The 20,644-nt window shown below is 37.7% G+C and overlaps 1 protein-coding gene across 1 annotated transcript in view; it reads left to right on the top strand.

Annotated features, from left to right (window-relative positions):
• The first annotated feature begins 2,444 nt into the window (after positions 1-2,444).
• LOC311302525 (NLR family CARD domain-containing protein 3-like) overlaps positions 2,445-20,644 on the top strand; it is a 150,222-nt gene continuing 132,022 nt past the window's right edge. Inside the window, exons 1-7 of the mRNA XM_084428476.1 lie at positions 2,445-2,625; positions 3,063-3,159; positions 3,367-3,480; positions 8,940-9,065; positions 9,326-9,421; positions 9,615-11,339; positions 12,544-12,618. Of these exons, the coding sequence (XP_084284602.1) occupies positions 3,110-3,159; positions 3,367-3,480; positions 8,940-9,065; positions 9,326-9,421; positions 9,615-11,339; positions 12,544-12,618 (2,186 nt within the window). The 5' untranslated portion in view covers positions 2,445-2,625; positions 3,063-3,109. The remainder of the gene's footprint in view (positions 2,626-3,062; positions 3,160-3,366; positions 3,481-8,939; positions 9,066-9,325; positions 9,422-9,614; positions 11,340-12,543; positions 12,619-20,644) is intronic.

Here is a 20,644-nt window from a genome sequence, read left to right as displayed (position 1 = left end):
CAGACATAATAATCAGCCAACTAGCGGACGACACAACAATATTCTTAAAAGATAGATACCAAATTTCAACAACTATTGCCAAAATTGAAAAATTCTCAAAAGCCTCAGGTCTAACATTAAACTTACAACACTTCACTGAAAAACATCTGTAATATCCCTATTAAATCAGAAATCAAATTTACCTCTCCAAGGACCAAAAACAAAGCCAGCTTCTGAATGTAGAAAATACAATTAAAGAATGCAAATCAAGACTAAATATATGGCTACAGAAGGACCTATCAATACTAGGCCGAGTTTACCTAACTAAGATGAATATTTATCCAGATGTTCTTGCCCAGCCTATTCCAGTGCCACTCCAAACAACACTGATTACATCTATCAACCAAATCAACCTGAACTTCATTTGGAGAAACAGACCACATTATATGAAGAAAAGCAATATTGTTAAAGACACAAAGGATGGAGGACTAAAAGTTATTGATTTTGACTGCCTTAATGGAACCTTAAAAATAAACTGGTTAAAATCTTGGATCAAACACAGCAACTCCTTTTGGTATTGTATTCCAAGACCTTATTCAAGAGAATTGGAGGATTAGAATTTCTTATTAGAGCGGACTTTAGTGTTAACAAATTACCTATATCATTGTCAGAGTTTCACTGATAAATACTCTTGTACTGGGAAATGTTATACGTGCATAACTTCTCACGCCACACATCTGTACTCTGGAACAACAGATATATTCTGCACAGCAACACATCTCTGTTCTTTGAGGATTGGTGTGGGAGAAATATATGGTCCATAGCCGACTTAATGGATACCGACGGACAGTTGTTAAATAATGAACAATTTTCCATCAAACATAATTTCAAACCCTTAAAATCAGACTTTACTAAATTACATAAAGCACTAGCCCAATAATTTGTCCTTCTAACAAGAAACATTTTGCCATATTATCCGATACAACCACAATTGGCCCCACTATCAGTTCAAGGGATCTTTGTTCTGGATAAAAAATGCACTAACCACTTTATTAGAAATTGTTTTATTGATTATATTTACCCTAAAAGGCTAAATAAAAATAACATCCTTCAAAAATGTGATAAATATTCAATCACTAAATTAAGAACAATGTATCTAACACTCCCTATACCTCCTAAAGTGAAAGAAACACTTCAAAGTAATGAACAACATTTACCCCTCTAAAGAATTACTGAGACGTCGCTTTGGTACAGATGATAATACATGTGCATTCTGTGAAAATGATGTCGAAACTACGGACCATGTGTTTTTCTCATGTACATGATACAGATATTTTGGTGTGATAAACATAAACGGGTTAAGCAACAGATGTCTTCATTCCCAAACTCTCTCCAGTGACGTCATAACATTTGGATTGTGAAATCATCTCCCAAAATTTGTTGTTTTTTAAATGAATTTAAACTGTATATGAAATCCTTAAAAACTCTGAAAGGTCCTAAAGCACAAAAATATATATAATACCCTAAAACACGTCCCAGCTGAGGTTAATAGCTGAACAATGGCTGAATTCTCCCCTCATGTTATGTTATAATTTCTTACTTTTTTTCTATTTAAATTTGTTTATATGAATGTTTCTTTTCCTTTTATAAATCATCCTTATTTTTGTTACTAAGACTACATATATATTTCCTGTTTGTATTAAGAGCTGCTCCCTCTGGCTATATCTTCTCTGTGTCCTATTCTGAAGAAACGGATTTTATGCAGCCATGTTTGCTTGTAAATCTTGATATTTTCAATAAATCAAATTAAAAAGGACGAAAGGTGACCAGGCCCGGACATGTATAGGCTATTTTGTTTTAGTTTATACAGCAGTCGTCCGTGAGGGGCTGACAAATTTCGTATTGTTGTTTGTTTATTTTTGGATTAAAGTTTATTCTGAAAAAAAAAAAAAAAAGCTCCACTTCTCACCAGTGGAAGAGAGCGAAGGGGCGTCATCCATATTTTTTTTACAGTCTATGTTTTTATTTTTTTATTGAACAATTATTCATGTACAAACAATATTGCAATATTAATAAATCTTTACATAAAAAAACATACAAGACAGGTGCATGAAAGAACCACAAATACACACAACAAAAAATAATAAATAAATAAATAGAATTAAGGGGTTAAGGTTTTTCTTTTAAATCATATTCTTCTATGGTGGAAAAAAGACTAATTGCGTTTTTCTTTTTTATCACTTTGAGGGCTTTTGTATAAGAAACAAATTCACCATGAAATGCACAGAACATTGGTTTCATCTTTAGATATTTAGATTTGTGAACTAAATTTTCCAAGCATGAGGATATTTTTTACAGTCTATAGTTGACACGGTCAAAATCACGCGTTTCGTTTAAAGACTTTTGACCCCGATCGCCTGCCATACTCTCTCTCTCTCTCTCTCTCTCTCTCTCTCTCTCTCGTCACACATAGAAAGTGAAAGTAAGTTTTCCTGTCGCCATTTTAAGCAGGAGAAATGCGAAATACGACACGGAAAAAACAGAACATCAAAGTGTTTATCAGCCATTATAAAGGGATTTAATTGTAGTTTTATGATGTTAAAGCTGGAGGATTTGAGATCCTGTATCTTGTAAAAGTTGATCAAGGTGAGTGTTCATGTGTGACTTTCTCATATTAATATGAATCTCTGGAGGATATTTTACGTGATTGTTTGATATGAAACCTTAAATAAAAGTTTATAATTTTCCACTTCAATCTTTCCTTTGTGTTTCGTGATGTTTGTGATTCTCCAGAAGTTTAGCTTATGTGTAAACACACATAGGCCAATTCACACAAACGTCAACAAACACGTTTTTTTCTTTTCTTTTTTGTATCGGATCAGTGTGTGTCGATGTGTGTCGGGGTTTGTTGTCTTTTTCACCCGAACATCAACGGTCGACTTGTGTGTGTGAAAAGGCCCTGTGAGCTTGAGTTAACGCAGTCACATGATCCTTTTCTCCCACACTCCAGATATGTTCAGCTAAATTATGAAGGTTGTTTAATTTAATCATTTAATTTAGTGTGTGAATGTTTCTTCATTCAGAGTCAGTGGAGGAGATCAAACTCATCAGATTCTCCTGCAGCTTCATCATGGCTGATTCACAAGGATCTAGAGATGGAGATTGTTCTCCAGGATGCAGGTACTTTCAACAAACATTACATTACCATTACCCCCACACATCCACCCCTCCACACACACACACAAACAGATCAAAGACAGTTACAGAAAAACATGATTTTTTTGCCTATTTTTTGTTTTTTAAAACTAAAATGAAATACTTTTTGATGCAGGATAAATGTATTCACAGTAATCTAAAGGATTAAACTGAATCTGTTCTCTGTTCCAGTTCAGTCCAGCAGAAGAGCTCAAACCCAGAGTCCAGCTGTGTGTCTATGAAGAGTAACTGCTCTATGGATGAGCCACTAAAGTTTAAGAGTGGAGACAAACGGCCTGATCTCAGGTATATCATTTCTATAAAAGATGTGCTTATAGTGCGACACTTTTGAATTAGAATCATCATTTTTCTCAGTCAGTCAGTCTAATACTAGCAATGACATCGAGTAAATGTGAGATCTTTTCCACCTTTATATAATGGAGTAGGTGTAAAACTGAGTGGATTCTTTTAACTGCTGGTTCAGGGCCCGTATTTATCAAGCTTCTCAAAGTGACATTTTAGTCTTAAAGGGTTAGTTCACCTAAAAATAAAAAACATGTCGTTCCAAACCCGTAAGACTTTTGTTCATCTTCGGAACACAAATGAAGATATTTTTGATGAAACCTGAGAGTTTTCTGTCCCTCCACTGACTGCAACGTCATTGCAACTTTCAAGGCCCAGAAAGGTAGTAAAAACATTGTTAAAATAGTCCATGTGACTCCAGTGGTTGGTTTGATTCGTGGTTCATCATTGGTTGTTCGTTTAACGTTCTTTCTCAAGGTAGAAAAGTCAACAGCTTAAACGATGGCTCTTAGAAAGGCTCTTTTATTTTATCAAACTGCCATAAACCCTTTTCAGACTGTGTGCAGCTGAACCAAGAGAAGCTTAAGATTGCATGGAGCTGATAAGCATGAATGGCAGAAAAAAAACGGAAAAAAAAACCGAGAAAATTATTTTAATGCAAGCAATAAAAAAACTGCACACATCAGCTGTGGAATAAAAGAAAAGAAATGCACGATTAACTAGATTAAGGCATACTCCTGTCTTAATGTAAACCCTGTCCATCACCCACAAAGCTTTCACAAAGTTATTCTTGCCACTGTAACGTATGGCTTCCTAAAGACAAGTTTATGGGTAAATAAATGAATAATAATAACAAAATTAATCAGGTCTCAACATTAAGCCTTTTCATTTGATTGTCCTCAGTTCGGTCATTCACTTGTCCGAGTAAAAACATTTGTTTGTCCAGGAAAAAAAAAAAATTCTGATAAATTATAAATAATTATATGTAATTTATTCTGAATCAATATTCTCATCACTGTTCAGTCAGCTTTGACATATATAAATCGGCATATTCATGATATTTTAACCTTTATAAAGGGCATTTTTCCCTCATCCCTAATCGATTCCCTAATCGCTTATTTCGCTAATCGCTTCCCTAATGCTTCATCTTTCATTTAAAATTCTTAAATTTCATAGAATAATAAGATGCTAAAGGGCTGTTACCAATCAAATTAAACTGCATTAAATAATGTAATGAGATTATTTTAAATATTTTTTGAATATACAATTAAGAAATTTTGGAAAGAATGAAACTTTAAAACACGAAACTAAACCGCCAGTAGGAGGCGGCAGGAGACCGAGTCATTGAGTCATTTATTCAAACGATTCATTCAAACGTAGGGCCCTTTAAAATCCGTTTTATTTTTTCCCAAATTCCGTTTTTTCCATTTTAATTTTGTGGGAATTCTTTTTTTTTTTTTTTTTTTTTTACCCTTTACTGTTATTTTAGTCGTAAAAAGTGTTTTTAATGTTAATGATTAAAATGTACACAAATAAAAAGGAATGACCTTAAATGTATTGAGGTACATGGTGGCTTTAATAGCGTTATCATTGTACTTCTTGTTCTTCACATGGCTTTTGGATTACAGGTGGTCAGTGCATGTATTTTTGCGCTTCCAGTCAACGGAATGTTGACAACTTACAAAACTTACACAACAAGAGTTCGCTTGACATAAAAGCCACGTGGGAACTGCTCAGCTCGGTACTGAGGGCTTAGTTAGGCCGGCGACACACTGGCTGCGTGGTGTTTCTGTTGCGTGTCAGCTGCGTGGCGTTTGCGTGGCTTTTTCCATGTCTTTACACACCAGAAACGTGTCTGACGCTGCACTGTTGCTGATAGGTGACATATGATAAGCCTCATTGGTGATATATTTGACATATGGGGAGAGAGTTGTGGAAGGCCTATACTTCATGTTAAACATAAATATATAGCAGCAAAGACAACGTCGGCAGTGTTGACAGCAAAATAGGCTATAGAATATTTCGTTCAGTATTGACAGGTGCAGTATTTGAAAATCATATCAAATTATATTTGCATTTGTCAAAACCTAGAGACTTTCAAACATCAAAATGACATTTATTAATATGTATTCGTGTCAAAATGATTAAACACCACACAAAAACAGAATTTTATTGCAAATATGTAAACTTCCGCGCAATAACACTTTAACACTAGATTCCGCGTTAATTTGCCAATTCCGCGATCGTGGAAATTCTAGGGCCCTACAAACGGCTGATTCATTCAGGAATTCATCATGTCAGAACAGAACGCTAATGAAATGTTTACCTGGCAAAGCTTTAAAGCACGAGCAAATAATGACCTTTTGTGATTGCGAATAAGTGCAGAGTAGGGATGCGCGGTATACCGGTACTGCAAAAATACCGGTATATATTATATTTCAAACGGTACAATATCATAATTTTGCTCAATTCGGTATTTGATGCGCTGCTGTTTCGAAGTTCACCCAGAGTGCGAATTACCCCACCATAATTGGGGGGTACTGCTCCTTCACTTCTTCTATGACCATCATGGTCCACTACCATATAAATCCCCACCGTGATCGCCAAGTGCAACATGTGTTGTGCAACACACATACAAGGTCTAAACATGCCACAAACTGATAATCAGTAGGCTACAGAATATCTCATTGTTATTATATATCCAAAAGAGAACTGTTTTGATCAACTTCTAACCAAAAGTTAGAAGTTAAGTGCACTGAAATACCATTCTAATTACTGGTAAAAGTAATACCTTTACAAGAAGCCTATTGCCTATTCCAGGGTTTTTCCTGGCTCAAAATGAGGCAGAGGTGGTAAAATCATAATAATGTATTTTAATAATAAGATAATTAAATGTGTATTTTTTTTTTGTAGATCATCATATAGCCTAATGTGTTTCCCAAATTTTTTGGTTGGTGGAGCTTGGTATCTGTAGGGGGGTCCGGGGGCATGCCCCCCCGGAAGAAAATGTTGTACATTTTAAAGATAAATTCATTAATCTGGTGCACTTTAAGTCACCCGAATCCACTATTAAAAATAAATAATCCACCCGCAAACCGCCTATATTCTTTGATTTAGATATCTGCATCTGATCATCACATTACAATTATTCAAATTCCATAATATGGTAACATATCACACTGTGTAGGCTGCTTTAAAATGAACATTTATTTAAAATAAAAGTTCTTCTTTTGGAAAAATTACATTTCCTTAATAGCTTAAACAGAGGCTTTACTCCCTTCAAACTTAAATTGTCAATGTTTCATTACATCACTGTTTGAAAACACTCAGAATAATGTTTTGTACCTTTATAAAGGGCATTTTCCCCTAATTTTTATTAAATGTATGCTCCAATTATGTCCAATTATGTATGCTTCAATTAAAATATTGGCTGTTACCAATAAAATTAAATAATTTACATTGAAAAATTATAACTGTATTAAATTAGATTATTTTAAATATTTTTGAATATACAAATAAGGAATGTTGAAAAGAATGATACTTTATGAAACTAGCGTTTTGTCATTAAACGTTGACACTTGCTTGAGAAGTTGAAGTCGTTCTCTATCTCCGTTGCTTCTAGCCACGGTGGTTAAAAATGGTACGGTCCACAATAGGGGTGTCTGAAATCGCTTTAAATTAAAATGTTCCTACAGTGAAAATAGGAGTTGACTTGTATTGTAACTGTAATTATATTTTTTCACAATATCAGAAAAATTATCTGACCCCCCCAAAACTGATATTTCTGTCCCTTTGGGGGGTACTGGGTCTTCATTGGGGGGTATAGTAATAATACTGTAATTCGAACTATGCGCTAGGCGGCAGTGCGCTATCCAAACTGACGCGGGTCACGCAAAACCGGCAAACGGTGACAACAGAGGAACACGATGGATCAAACAGATGAAGCTCATTCTACACGCCCGAAATTAATAAATAAAGAGAGCAGTAGGAGTGAAATATGGCATTACTTTGCCTACAAAAGTAATGAGAAAGGTGAAGCAACAGACCTCAATGCACCACTCCACAAACGCTGCTTTAAATTAGCCACGGGAGGCAACACATCAAATCTGGCTAAGCACTGTCACTTGCTCATCCTGACTTGTTCAAAGAGTTCAGAGATCGACAGGTGAGTCCGTCATTCAACTGATTTCATTTAGACTTTTATTCACAACACTGATCAGCGCACATAAGTTACATCAGAGCTTATCAATTAAATATGACACGGTAAACACGAAAGCTCAAATGTGCTTGCATGACACGCTAGAACCAATGAAGTTTAGGTCTCATAATTTTTACACTTTGAATGAATAAAGAGATTAGTGATATTAATTTTAGTATTAGTGATAGTAAAATGAATGGCATCACTGCTGCTGTGGCGACCCCTAGAGGAATCAGCCGAGAGAGAGAGAGAGTAATAGTAATATATGGATATTACTAATATGAATGTTAGAATAACACTTTACATTTCAGCTACATTTGTCAACATTCATTAGGTAACCTGACCTAACAGTATTTTAGCATTTATTAATCTAGATCAATCAGTAATTATTATTTAAACATACTAATACATGTTTCTTGGCATCTTAACATTATGCAATGCATTAAACTAATATGAACCCAAACACAAACCAAACAGTAATCAAACCAAGATGAATAAATGCTGTAAATGTTGATAATTCTCTGTTGATGCATGACAGCTAATGGTTTATATGTAATTTCATTATTCTATTATTATTCTATATTAATCAATTATTATAGATATTAACCTATTTTGATTGTATCATTTCAGTTTTTCTTAACATTTTGATACTTTTTGTTTGCACATTCGATACAGCAGAGTTTCAAGCAGTGTTTTTTAATAAAATTGTTTCAACTCACTTCAATTTTGAGGCTAAAAAAAGCACAGCTTTGAGCCAAGAGTTGTTTTACTCTTAAGTCCATTCTTAGCAGTGTTCTTGTGAGTAATTCTCAGAGGCTTGATAAATACGGGTTCAGATTTGTTGAAAGCTTCACAGTGTCTGGTCAGAACAGTGATGTTTCACAGCAAGAGTAGCGTTACTAGAGTACAGTAAGGTGGTTTATCTTTAAAGCTCAGCTAAACATTGGTCTCTTTAGTCGGTCGAGCCTTCGTCCTCCATTGTGCCTTTGAGAAGAGTCATGTGATCATGGTTGATGTTCATCTGAGTTGAATCATTCTATAGTCGATTTCAATTTGTTTGCTTTGAATTCCTAATTCCTAATATTACCGGTTTTCTCAGTCGCTTTGGTACAATTGTTGAATCATGCTTAACATTTTTAAACCAGTGAGTTAATTTCTCAAAATAATTGTAATCAAAGTGTGAAACACATTACAGACATTAAAGCAAAATTACACAACATTTATGTGGTCTTTTATAAGTCTGTATTCTTTATATTTTACTTAGTTTTAAACCCAGTTCAGTCCAGCAGAAGAGATTAAAACCAGAGTCCAGCTGTGTGTCTATGAAGAGTAACTGGTCTATGGAGAAGCCACTACACTTTAAGAGTGGAGACAAACGGCCTGATCTCAGGTATATCATTTCTATAAAAGATGTGCTTATTGTATTTTATTTGTATGAAATTGTTATTAATATACAGCAGTTTAATGAGTTACAATCTTGCTGGTTTCGGTCTATTAATGATCATCATTGTGCTCTTGTGTAAAGCTCTATGTGTTGTATTGTTAATACATTCACACACTGTAAAAGCTGTTGGTCTGTTACTCAGTTAATGACACAATTACATCAATATCAGTGTGTCTGATTCTTTACCCTCTTCATTCTGATTTAAGGTCAACTCTTCCATCCAGACCAGTTAAAAACAAAACTGTGTCCAAGCCTGTGATTCAACCACAAGACTTTAATGAAAGCATGTTTCCTGGTTTCAGGTAAAATTCAGGACTTTGTTGTTGTTGTTTAATTTTAGGTGCTGCAATTCACATCACACATCACTCACACACATGATTAATGATTTACACATTTCAGAAACCTAATGATGTTCTGTGTCCCATAAATAGTGTTGTAATTTATGGCTATTTACTTCTCTGACTTGTGTAATAATGTGGTATTTTAATCTTACAGCCATGACTCTAATCCTGCTGAAGTCCTCAACACATTGAGATCAAATCTGAGACAGAAGTTTGAGTGTTTGTATGAGGGAATATCAAAGCAGGGAAACCCAACACTCCTGAATGAGATCTACACAGAGCTCTACATCACAGAGAGTGGAAGTGGAGAGATCAATAATGAGCATGAGGTGAGACAGATCGAGACACAGTCCAGGAGAGCAGAAACAGAGGACACACCGATCAAATGCAGTGACATCTTTAGACCTTTACCTGGACAAGACAAACCCATCAGAACTGTGCTGACAAAGGGAGTCGCTGGCATTGGGAAAACAGTCTCTGTGCAGAAGCTCATCCTGGACTGGGCTGAAGGGAAAGAGAATCAGGACGTCCAGCTCATATTTCCACTCGCTTTCAGAGAGCTCAACTTGATGAAGGACAAAACACTCAGTCTTTCAGATCTTCTTCATCTCTTTTTCCCCGAAACTAAAGAAATGGACATATCCAGTGATGAGTATAAAGTGTTGTTCATCTTTGATGGTCTGGATGAGTGTCGTCTGTCTCTGAACTTTCAGAGCGATGTGAGGTTGTGTGATATATCTGAATCAGCCTCAGTGGACGAGCTGCTGAAGAACCTCATTGAGGGGAATCTGCTTCCCTCGTCTCTCATCTGGATCACCTCCAGACCAGCAGCAGCGGATCTCGTCCCCTCTGAGTGTGTCCATCGAGTGACAGAGGTACGAGGCTTCAGTGACACACAGAAGCAGGAATACTTCAGGAAGAGAATCAGTGATCAGAGTCTGGCCGACAGGATCATCTCACACCTGAAGTCCTCAAGGAGCCTCTTTATTATGTGCCACATCCCAGTGTTCTGCTGGATCTCAGCCACTGTTCTAGAGGAGATGTTGAGGAAATCACGGAGAGGAGAGATTCCCAAGACTCTCACTCAGATGTACACACACTTCCTGCTCATTCAGACCAACATCAAACATGAGAAGGACTATGAGAAGAAAGGGAAAGATGAAGACATGATTGTCAAACTGGGGAAACTGGCTTATCTGCAGCTTGTGAAAGGCAACCTGATCTTCTATGAGGAAGACCTGAGCGAGTGTGGCATTGATGAGGCAGAAGCATCAGTTTACTCAGGATTGTGCACTCAGATCTTCAGAGAGGAGTTGGGCTTGTGTCAGGGGAAAGTCTTCAGCTTTGTTCATCTGAGCATTCAGGAACATCTAGCAGCTCTATATGTGCATCTCTCCTTTATCAACAATAACATCAATGTGTTTGACCAGATTACCAGACCAACTAATGGAGGCAGAGTTTCCCTATCGGATCTCCATCAGAGAGCTGTGGATGAGGCTTTACACAGTAAAAATGGGCATCTGGACCTTTTCCTTCGTTTCCTTCTGGGTCTGTCAGTGGAGTCTAACCAGAGTCTCTTACAAGAGCTGAAGACACAGACAGCAAACAGCTCTCACAACAATAAGAGAACAGCTGACTATATTAAAGACAAGATCAGTGAGAATCCCTCTCCAGATAAATACATCAATCTGTTTCACTGTCTGAATGAACTGGGTGATCTTTCTCTAGTGAACGAAGCTAAACCTCATACGTCTGGAGGATTACTTGATGTGAAACTCTCCTCGTCTCAGTGGTCAGCTTTAGTGTTTGTGATGTTGTCCTCAGAGGAGACACTGCAGGAGTTTGACCTGAGCAGATTAATTGGAGGCAGAACTGATCGGTAAGTAACACTGAGTGCAATCATTACAGTCTAAAACATTATGAACAAAGAGAAACTCAGAGATCAGAGGTGTTTAAATCACGGGGCACAGACTGATTTCTGGGATATTGTAGATCATTTGCGTGTGTTCCTCAAACCGTGGCTGTGTCCTAGTAAGACTGCATATCTCGACTGCCACGTCATCAAGCGCCTCTGAAGGCCGTCTCAGTTTGAAGGATGTTTTGAAGACAGACTTCATTTTGTGTCTTTAATTCAGCTCATTTTGAAGGATGCATCAAGTATATCCTTCGTGTTCTTCAATCTCCCACAATCCTTTGCACACATTCTAATTAATGTAAAAGAACTGATGGAAAACGAGTCGGCACTGAGTTTATCTGAGTTCATTATGAAATGTAAGACACAGATAATGTATTCGGAGATGAAGGCATACATGTTATCTTTTGTTTCTGTGTAAATGAATCACTGAACACTAAACTGACAATAATGTAAGACACTGGGAGACACAGACGGCTGTCAGTCACTGTATTGCATTCATAAAAAAGCCAGTTAATATAAAGATATTTAATAGGAAGTATTTTTCCTAAATTAAGTTTATTATTATTATTATTATACAAGAGAAGTATTAAGAAAATAAATTAGATTAATGTCTCATCATCATTTTTCTTTATCACCAGTTGCTGGCAAAATGATGGACAATGATTCACATTTTGTGCGCATCATTTCCTGTGACAATAAAACTAAGTAAATTATTAAATGAACAAGTATGTAAATAAACAAGTAACAAGCAAACAAACTCGTGTGCTTAATTTCTAGGAATAATTTGCTGATGCAGGTACAAAAATACCTTTTTCTTGCCCCCCCCGCCCGACTCGGGAGTTAAATGTCTCCATGGTGATAACCATAGCAACCGACAGGACAAACAAACCTGATGTCATAATAGTGTTGTAGTGTAAATGCAGACTAATAGCCCTGCCACAGCAACACTAACGAGAAGAAGAAGAGACTAATCAGTGACGGCTGAATACGAGGCTTCTACAGTTATAGATATAAAACCACTTTTTCACATGTCCTTTATAAAGCAGTGTTTCATTAAAACAATTATTTGAGGGTATTTATGAAGGTATAATGTATTATTTACTTATGAATTATTATTAGTAGCATTAATAATTAACTTTAACTTTAATTAATTTTTATTTTCAATTAGTGCCACACAGAAGAACACAGCAGATGAAGTTCTCCAGAAGCTGACGCCTGTGGTTACAGCAACTAGATGCGCTCGGTAAGTAACACTGAGAACAAGCATCACTGTTAAAACATTATAACAGTTCTTACTTAAACATTATAAATTAATGGTTTAACAAAAAATATGAGTCACACTTCAGCTCTTACCTATCTGACCTGATTTGTGATCTACTTAACCATTTTTTATGATATATGTGTGAGAAATTTATATTCAAATATATGCATTTGTAATGTATGCATATAAACATTTATATTTAATGTATGTAATGTATTCCATTTGATCAGTTTCATATAATCTTTCTCCCTCACATAGAGACATAATCTCTTACAATAACAGTTAAATTTACTGATATATTGAATTCATTGTTTAAAAAAAGAGATATTGCACAAATTATAAACACAATCAAGAAAAGCAAAGATTTCTGTTTTGATCTGAGAGAGTGAAGAGTGTGTCATCGTTCTCTACATGTGTGTGTGTGTGTGTGTGTGTGTGTGTGTGTGTGTGTGTGTGTGTGTGTGTGTGTGTGTGTGTGTGTGTGTGTGTGTGTGTGTGTGTGTGCTCAAATATGGCTTCTGGAGAGCAAATGAAGGATAAAATATGAATTACTAAACAGACATTAATTAAGAAGTTCCCCATACTTTTAGAGTTACAACTAACAGCCACTAGATGGCAGCAGCGTATAAGAGATGAACTGACAGCTAGTAAATCTTTGAACATGGAGTGCTGATGATAATAAATGTAATATGTCAGGCTCACAATTTTTACAATTGAAGTGCTGTAAAAGTTGTAGAAATGACAAATTCAATGTGCACTGTATTAAACAAATCTTTATTGATATGCAAATAGACAATAGACATCCAGCAAAATAAAAATGGCAAGTGATGTATGCCCTCAAATCTGTAGATGTGCATGGATTTGTCCTGAATCCCTTCAAGAACTCGGGAGCAACTAGAGTATACACACCTTCTGTATAGTGTAACGTGTCATAACGTAATTGTGTGTAGGACAGTGAGTGAGTGATAAAACGTGTGTGTGTGTGTGTGTGTGTGTGTGTGTGTGTGTGTGTGTGTGTGTGTGTGTGTGTGGGATCATCTTTATCTTTAGCATGCGCAGCTCAAACAGCAATGTGCATTTATAACTATAATTGGGACTGTCATATACATGCCATTATAATGAGAACACTATTGTAATAAAATGTTGTGTATTCTCTGGGTTTAATGGCCGTGTTTCAGCGCGTTGTTGTAGAAATAGCGCGTCCAGAACAGCGGTTACACATTCTGACCAGCACAGTCAAGCTCACTTGTGCATTCACGTCACTTTGTGCAGATATATGATAAGTCGTAATATTAAGTTTATGAAATATAAATATCTGATTAATCTCACATAGGATCAGTGGCGGTTCTAGACCACAGTAACTGGGGGGGCCAGGCAGGGGCCACTTGTGCTTTTAGGGGGCACACCTTTAACATTCATCTTAACCTATTTTCAGTATTATTTCTAGTCATATTTCACCATGTCATGTATGACTGCAATCTCTAGAAAAAGCTAATAAATTATATTAGCTAAGCTAATAAAACAATTTCAATTCAAATGAATGTTTCATTATGTTTAATTGTAGTGTGATATAATGATCAATAATAACACATTTTTAACATCTAAGCACATCTAGGCACTTTTTTACACCTGGGGTGGGCGATATGGCAATAATATCATATCACGATTTTTTTTTTTCAGGAAAATCACGATTTTATCACGATTCTTTTTTCATGTTGGTTTTACTATTTTGCAAGTGACTGAGCATTACAGCCAAACTCATTTCCCTATTTTAAAAACAAAGCCTTATAGGTAACAAAATATAAAATAAAAAAGAATGGCAGACATTTAGGCCAAAGTGGCGAAGATAAAAATCTTTGTCATTATTTTCTTTGTTATTAAAAATTAAGAACAGAGATACACATTACACATACACAACTTAATATACAAATGAAATAAACTGCTTTATTTTTTCAGCTATAGGTGTATTTAACAGTATGAGAAAGTAATTAAATGAACAAATATGAAAATAAAACACAACAGACTTAAAGTTCTCAGTCAAGAGCAGTGAATGATTTCCTCTGTGTGTTTTGTTGTTTTATTAACATTAAAGGGATAATTCTCCCCCAAAAAAGTCATAATTTACTCTCTTAAGTTGTTTTAAACCCGAATAATTTTCTTTATTCTGTTGAAAATAAACGTTATTTGAAAGAATGTGAGTAACCACAACAGCCCGGCGCGAATTCGCGTCTATGCGCGTCTTTGCATTGACTTTGTATGTAATCTACTCGCGCAAATAATTAAATTCCCGTTTGGTGTGAACACACCATAATTTACATGACAAGCAGATTTTAATTAATTTTCTCTGTTTGCTTTCACTTTAGACATAACCAACTTTGTTTATGTAAACAATGTCTGTATTTGACAGTATTAGCGCAATATAAGACTCAAAAGATAACTTAGTCCAGTAACAGGCTTTTAGTGCATGTGCGCGTCGAGTGTACGCGCTCAGTAAAGCGCATGTTTGAACAGCGCATCAGCAGCGAATGACGTTTAACCGGCAAGGCTTTAAAGCACATGCAAATAATGATCTTTTGTGAACTGCAGTGTCCCGGTCCTCTGCGTTAACATTTGATGTGAATATACGTCGTGCTGCAGTGTAGCCTAGATGAAGGCGCTGCAACTGAATAAATGCGCAGTTGTTTGGTGTGATTTTACGATTCCAAATTTAGGGGGGCCAGAGGGGGGGCCAAGCTTGTTGACACGGGGGCACTGCCCCCCCCCCCCCCCCCGTGCCCCCCCGTGCCCCCCCCCCCCCCCCCCAGAACCACCACTGTATAGGATGCGTTTCGTTGATTTAAACCTGCTAGAAAAGTTCTTCAGTTTCCCGGTGCTCGTTCTCTTCAGATCAAACAGCAATGCAAAACATTACAAGCTATGATTGGGACTGTCATATTATTATAATTGTATACACTATTGTAATAAAAAGTGGTCAATTCTTTGGTTTAGTGTCATTCTTCAGCAACCGTTGAGTTGATTAACCTTCTAGCAAAGTGGTTCAGTTTATCGCTCGTTCTCTTCCGCTTCAGCGCGCGCAGCTCAAACAGCAGCGATGTCATCTGACACAGTAAGCCTGATATTAAAGAGCTTTACTATTACTGTACTAGTACAAATGTTTACTTTTTTAGCAAAAACATTGATGCGTTATTAATAACTAGCATTTTTTTTGTTCTTGTATTATTTCATCAACAATATGGTTTGATTAAAATAATGTCCTTGTCCGTGCGGAGGCGAGTCCAGTTTATTTCTCCATTTCACATGCATTTTGTTTCTTTATATGCAGCCCAATGTTATCCAGTGAGTTGTTTGCATTATTTAGGTATTTTATTTTCATTTTATTTAATTTTTGGTAACACTTTACAATAAGGTCTCATTTGTTAATGCATTAACTAACATGAACTAACAGAGAGCAATAGCCTTTATTAATGTTAGTTAATAAAATATTAGTGTTCATGTTAGTTCACAGTGCATGTTAACAGATACAACTTTGGATCTTAAAAATGTCTAATAAAATGTTGAGCTTAACATTAACTAAGATTAATAAATGCTGTAGAATATTGTTCATTAATTGTTGGTTCATGTTAACTAATGCTAACAAAATGAAACCTTAGCCCATTATAAAGTGTTACTATTTTTTAATAAAGAAAGTTGGAAAAAAAATACTTCAACTTATTACAAGTAATCGATTTACTTTTTCTCAAGTGAGTTTGAACAAATAAAATTTCTATGGTCAGTTGAAACTAAAAATATTCTTTGAACCAAAGATGTTTTTTTACATGATTAAATCACAAATTATCACAATCTTTTTGATTAACTCAAGCTGTAATAATAGTACTCTGGAACAAGCTGACAGGGAAAACACACATAAACACAACGGAGATCGGACAAAGACTGAAGGAAAGGGAGCATCTTATATAGCAGACAGAAACGAGATCATTAATCAGACACCGCTGGGACAAATGAACTCAATGATAGTAACCATAGAAACAAAGGAGTGGCGGGAAAAGAAAAGGAAAACAGGAACCAATCAAAACACAAACTGAAAGTCCAAACATGAACGGACACGTTATCTACAACTACACGTGACAGTACCCCCCCCTCCCGAAGACGCTTAACGTGTAATTAAACGCAATGCGTTCGTAATCTGGGCTCGTCTGCTATTCTGTAGGCTGCATATGCTTTATTAATAAGGTGTGCACAGAATTTGATCTTTTAACATGACTGTCTTAGTACATTAAGCCACGAGACGCGTTTTTCACGTTATAAGCGGTAATGTCCTGTATTGGGGGATGCTGCTATTTGCTTCAGCTTTTCAAACGTAGAAGTATGATAAAGACATGATAAAGACATGATAGGCTATATACAATTTATGTGGATAAAGGCATATTTTGTACATGACTACACATGTTCTTAAAAGACCTAGAAAATATATAGATTTAACGACATAACATCTCATTATTATGACAAAAGATGTTGTTAAAATGACATAACATCTCGTTATTACCTCATAATTGAGTGGATAAAATAATATGTATGTGTCAGCAATACACCACCGTACAAACTGCCTTGAGATCAGGCTGAACTATTAGGCCGACACTTCTGAATACACAATACAAACACAAACACATAAATATGCTTTTTAAAGCTCTTCAGTTGTGCTTCAGGATCAGGGTGGACACACTGGAGTGTAGAAGCTAAAAACTGCAGTGTAATGCCACAAAACACACACACACACACACACACACACCTGAAGTGTAGATGTACGACCACTTTCAAAAAATTTTATTTTATTATTTTTAATTGATTTGATGTTTTGTTGGGAAAATAAGACAGATTCTTCTAAAAAAGGCTGAAATATATTTCACTAAAATATTACAGATTAAAACACGAAAGAAACCGTGCTGAGTTTCAGCTCATTGTGGCGCGCTCCAAACATCTATAAATGCGTTCCGCACATTCAGCTGACATAAAATTACTCTCTAAATAAATGAAAAAACCTATCCAGTGATGTAATGTTTTCTGTGTTGACACTAACCTTGTGGGATGTCCATGTCCTAACTGCTGGGATAATCACACAACAGTATGACACATCCAATTCGCAAACTAATGACTCTTTTGAACCGATTCATGTAAATGAATAGTTAAAACAACTTATCTATACAATACAATGTTATTACTGATAAAGTGCAAACCTGCTTATATTTAAATAATGGAGAACAATATTTACATTGATTATTGCACAACACCGGCATTCTGGATAGAGACGTAAATGAAGTTGGTGTCGTAAACTCTTGCGCATGCGTAGTAAAGTATAACCTGTGGGGAAAAAGGCATTTTAAACCTTATTTTGGGGCAAAGTCATCAAACTTTTTCAGCGATTTTTATCATATTTTACTGCTGTTTCTATACATGCAGTTTTTATGTCCCGGTGACCAGTGAAAGTGCAGTTCTGACTCTCTGCCCATTCATTTAGATAGGAGCCTGGTCTTGTTAGTCCGAAATAGCTGCCCGGAGGCGTTGCCAAGATGGCGGCCGAGTGGCACGACTTGCCTAAAAGGACTTTGTTTGAACTCAGTAAACTAAATCAGTTCTGTTCATGAATGAATCATCTAGACTGGTTTATTAACGGGTTTCTCCTATTCACGGCAATGAACCGACTCAAATGATTCATTCACGAATCGGACATCATTACAAATGTATATCTATGACTAGAACGACATCGTAAATGTTGATCGATTCCTCACAGAAATCGGCTCCAAGTCTTCAGAAAGCCTAAATATATTCATCACTGGACTAGTTTTATTGTCACTTGGTGATTTTGCGTTTCTGCCCTGCGTCGTTTCTGAATAACCCGCGAACACACACACACACACACACACACACACACACACACACACACACACACACACACACTATAATGAATACCCGTTCTTTATAGCGTTCTTCCTATAAGATTATTTTACAAAGTAAATACCAAAATCATCCAGGAAATTATGGAGTTCTGCTGGACCCTTAGAATCATTCCAATCACACACACACACACACACACACACACACACACACACACACACACACACACACACACACACACACACACACACAGACACAGACACACACACACAGACGGTGCTTTCCCGTCTGCAAAAACAGGGACTAAAAGTAAAACTGTCAAAATGCCGTTTCTTCCAGGACCAGGTTAGTTACTTGGGGCATGTGGTCTCCGCTGAGGGAGTTGCCACGGATCCCGCCAAGATAGAGGTGGTTAAGGAGTGGAGACGCCCTGGACATCTGGCTGAATTACGATCTTTCCTCGGTTTCACGAGCTATTATCGGCGTTTCGTGGAGGGATTTTCAAAGCTGGCAGCCCCGCTCCACCATCTGGTAGGAAGACTCAGTGGACCTCGAAGGAAGGGAAAGACCCCCCCAGTTCCTCTGGCCTCGGCCTGGGATGAAGGATGTGAGCAAGCATTTCTGTCTCTGAAGGAGCGACTCACCTCGGCTCCAGTGCTGGCTTATGCCGACTTTAAGAAGCCCTTCATCTTGGAGGTAGATGCCAGCCACGGAGGTCTTGGTGCAGTCCTCTCCCAAGAACATGAAGGGAAAGTACGCCCAGTCGCATTTGCCAGTCGGGGACTCAGAGCTGCTGAAAGAAATATGGAGAACTATAGCTCCATGAAGCTCGAACTACTTGCGGTAAAATGGGCAGTTACGAAAAGTTCTGTGAATATTTGCTGGGGAACCATTTCACAATCCTTACTGACAATAACCCCCTGAGCCATTTGCACACGGCAAAGCTGGGAGCAACTGAGCAGCGGTGGGCTTCGCAACTGGCATCATTCAATTTTACCCTCAGATATCGTCCGGGCAAGAGCAATCAGAATGCCGACGCTCTTTCTCGTCAGTATCTGGAACGCTTCACCTTCGGGACAGAGGTCCCCGCGTTGGGCGCATTGACCAGCCTTGGTCCAACGCCGGCCATAGAGGGCCAATGCGAGGAGGTGGTGGCCTTACCGGGGCATACACCTCAGGATCTCAGCTCGCTTCAGGATGCTGACCCAGTCATCGGGCCCGTGAGGAAGTACTATCAAGAAGGGCGACGGCCAGGTGCAATGGAGCGTGAAGCGTTACCCAAGTCCAGCAGAGCCCTGCTCCGGCACTGGGAACGCCTAGTCAACGAGGAAGGAGTTCTGTACCGCCAGATTCATGCACCAGGGGGGGGTCCAGAGACTCTCCAGCTGTTGCTGCCTCAGTGCCTGCAAGCCGAAGTCCTACGAAGTGTCCACGATGAGCAAGGGCACCAAGGCATGGAAAGAACACTCCAGCTACTCCGAAGCCGATGTTTTTGGCCCAGTATGACTAAAGATGTTGAACAGTGGTGCCAGCAGTGCCAGCGATGCGTTCTGGGGAAGGCCGTCCAGCCCAAAGTCCGTACGTATTGGAGCACGATGCAAGCCACTCGACCGAATGAAATCCTGGCTCTTGATTTTACTCTGTTAGAGCCGGCCAGTGATGGACGAGAGAATGTCTTGATTCTCACAGACATATTTACAAAGTACTCACAGGCTGTCCCTACTAAAGACCAAAGAGCTCCTACTGTGGCCAGGGCCTTGGTGCAGCAATGGTTCCATAGGTTTGGTCCCCCAGCTCGTATACACTCTGACCGAGGGCGAAACTTTGAGAGCCTCCTGATCCAGCAACTGTGTCAGATGTACGGTATACAAAAGAGCCGCACCACTCCGTACCATCCTCAAGGGAATGCCCAGTGTGAGCGGTTTAACCGCACACTCCATGACTTGCTGCGCACACTACCTGAGACAGAGAAGCGTCGCTGGCCACATCATCTGCCTCAGCTCACCTTTGCCTATAATATTACCCCACACCAGACCACAGGGCATACACCATATTATCTGATGTTTGGCCACCATCCAAGATTGCCAGTTGATTTCTTGCTTGGTATCAGGGAGGCTGC

The sequence above is a fragment of the Rutilus rutilus genome, assembly GCF_951802725.1.
Source record: "Rutilus rutilus genome assembly, chromosome: 13".
NCBI classification, from domain to species: Eukaryota; Metazoa; Chordata; class Actinopteri; order Cypriniformes; family Leuciscidae; genus Rutilus; species Rutilus rutilus.
Note: the sequence above shows the minus strand (reverse complement) of the source record. Positions and strands in the feature narration are given on the sequence as shown.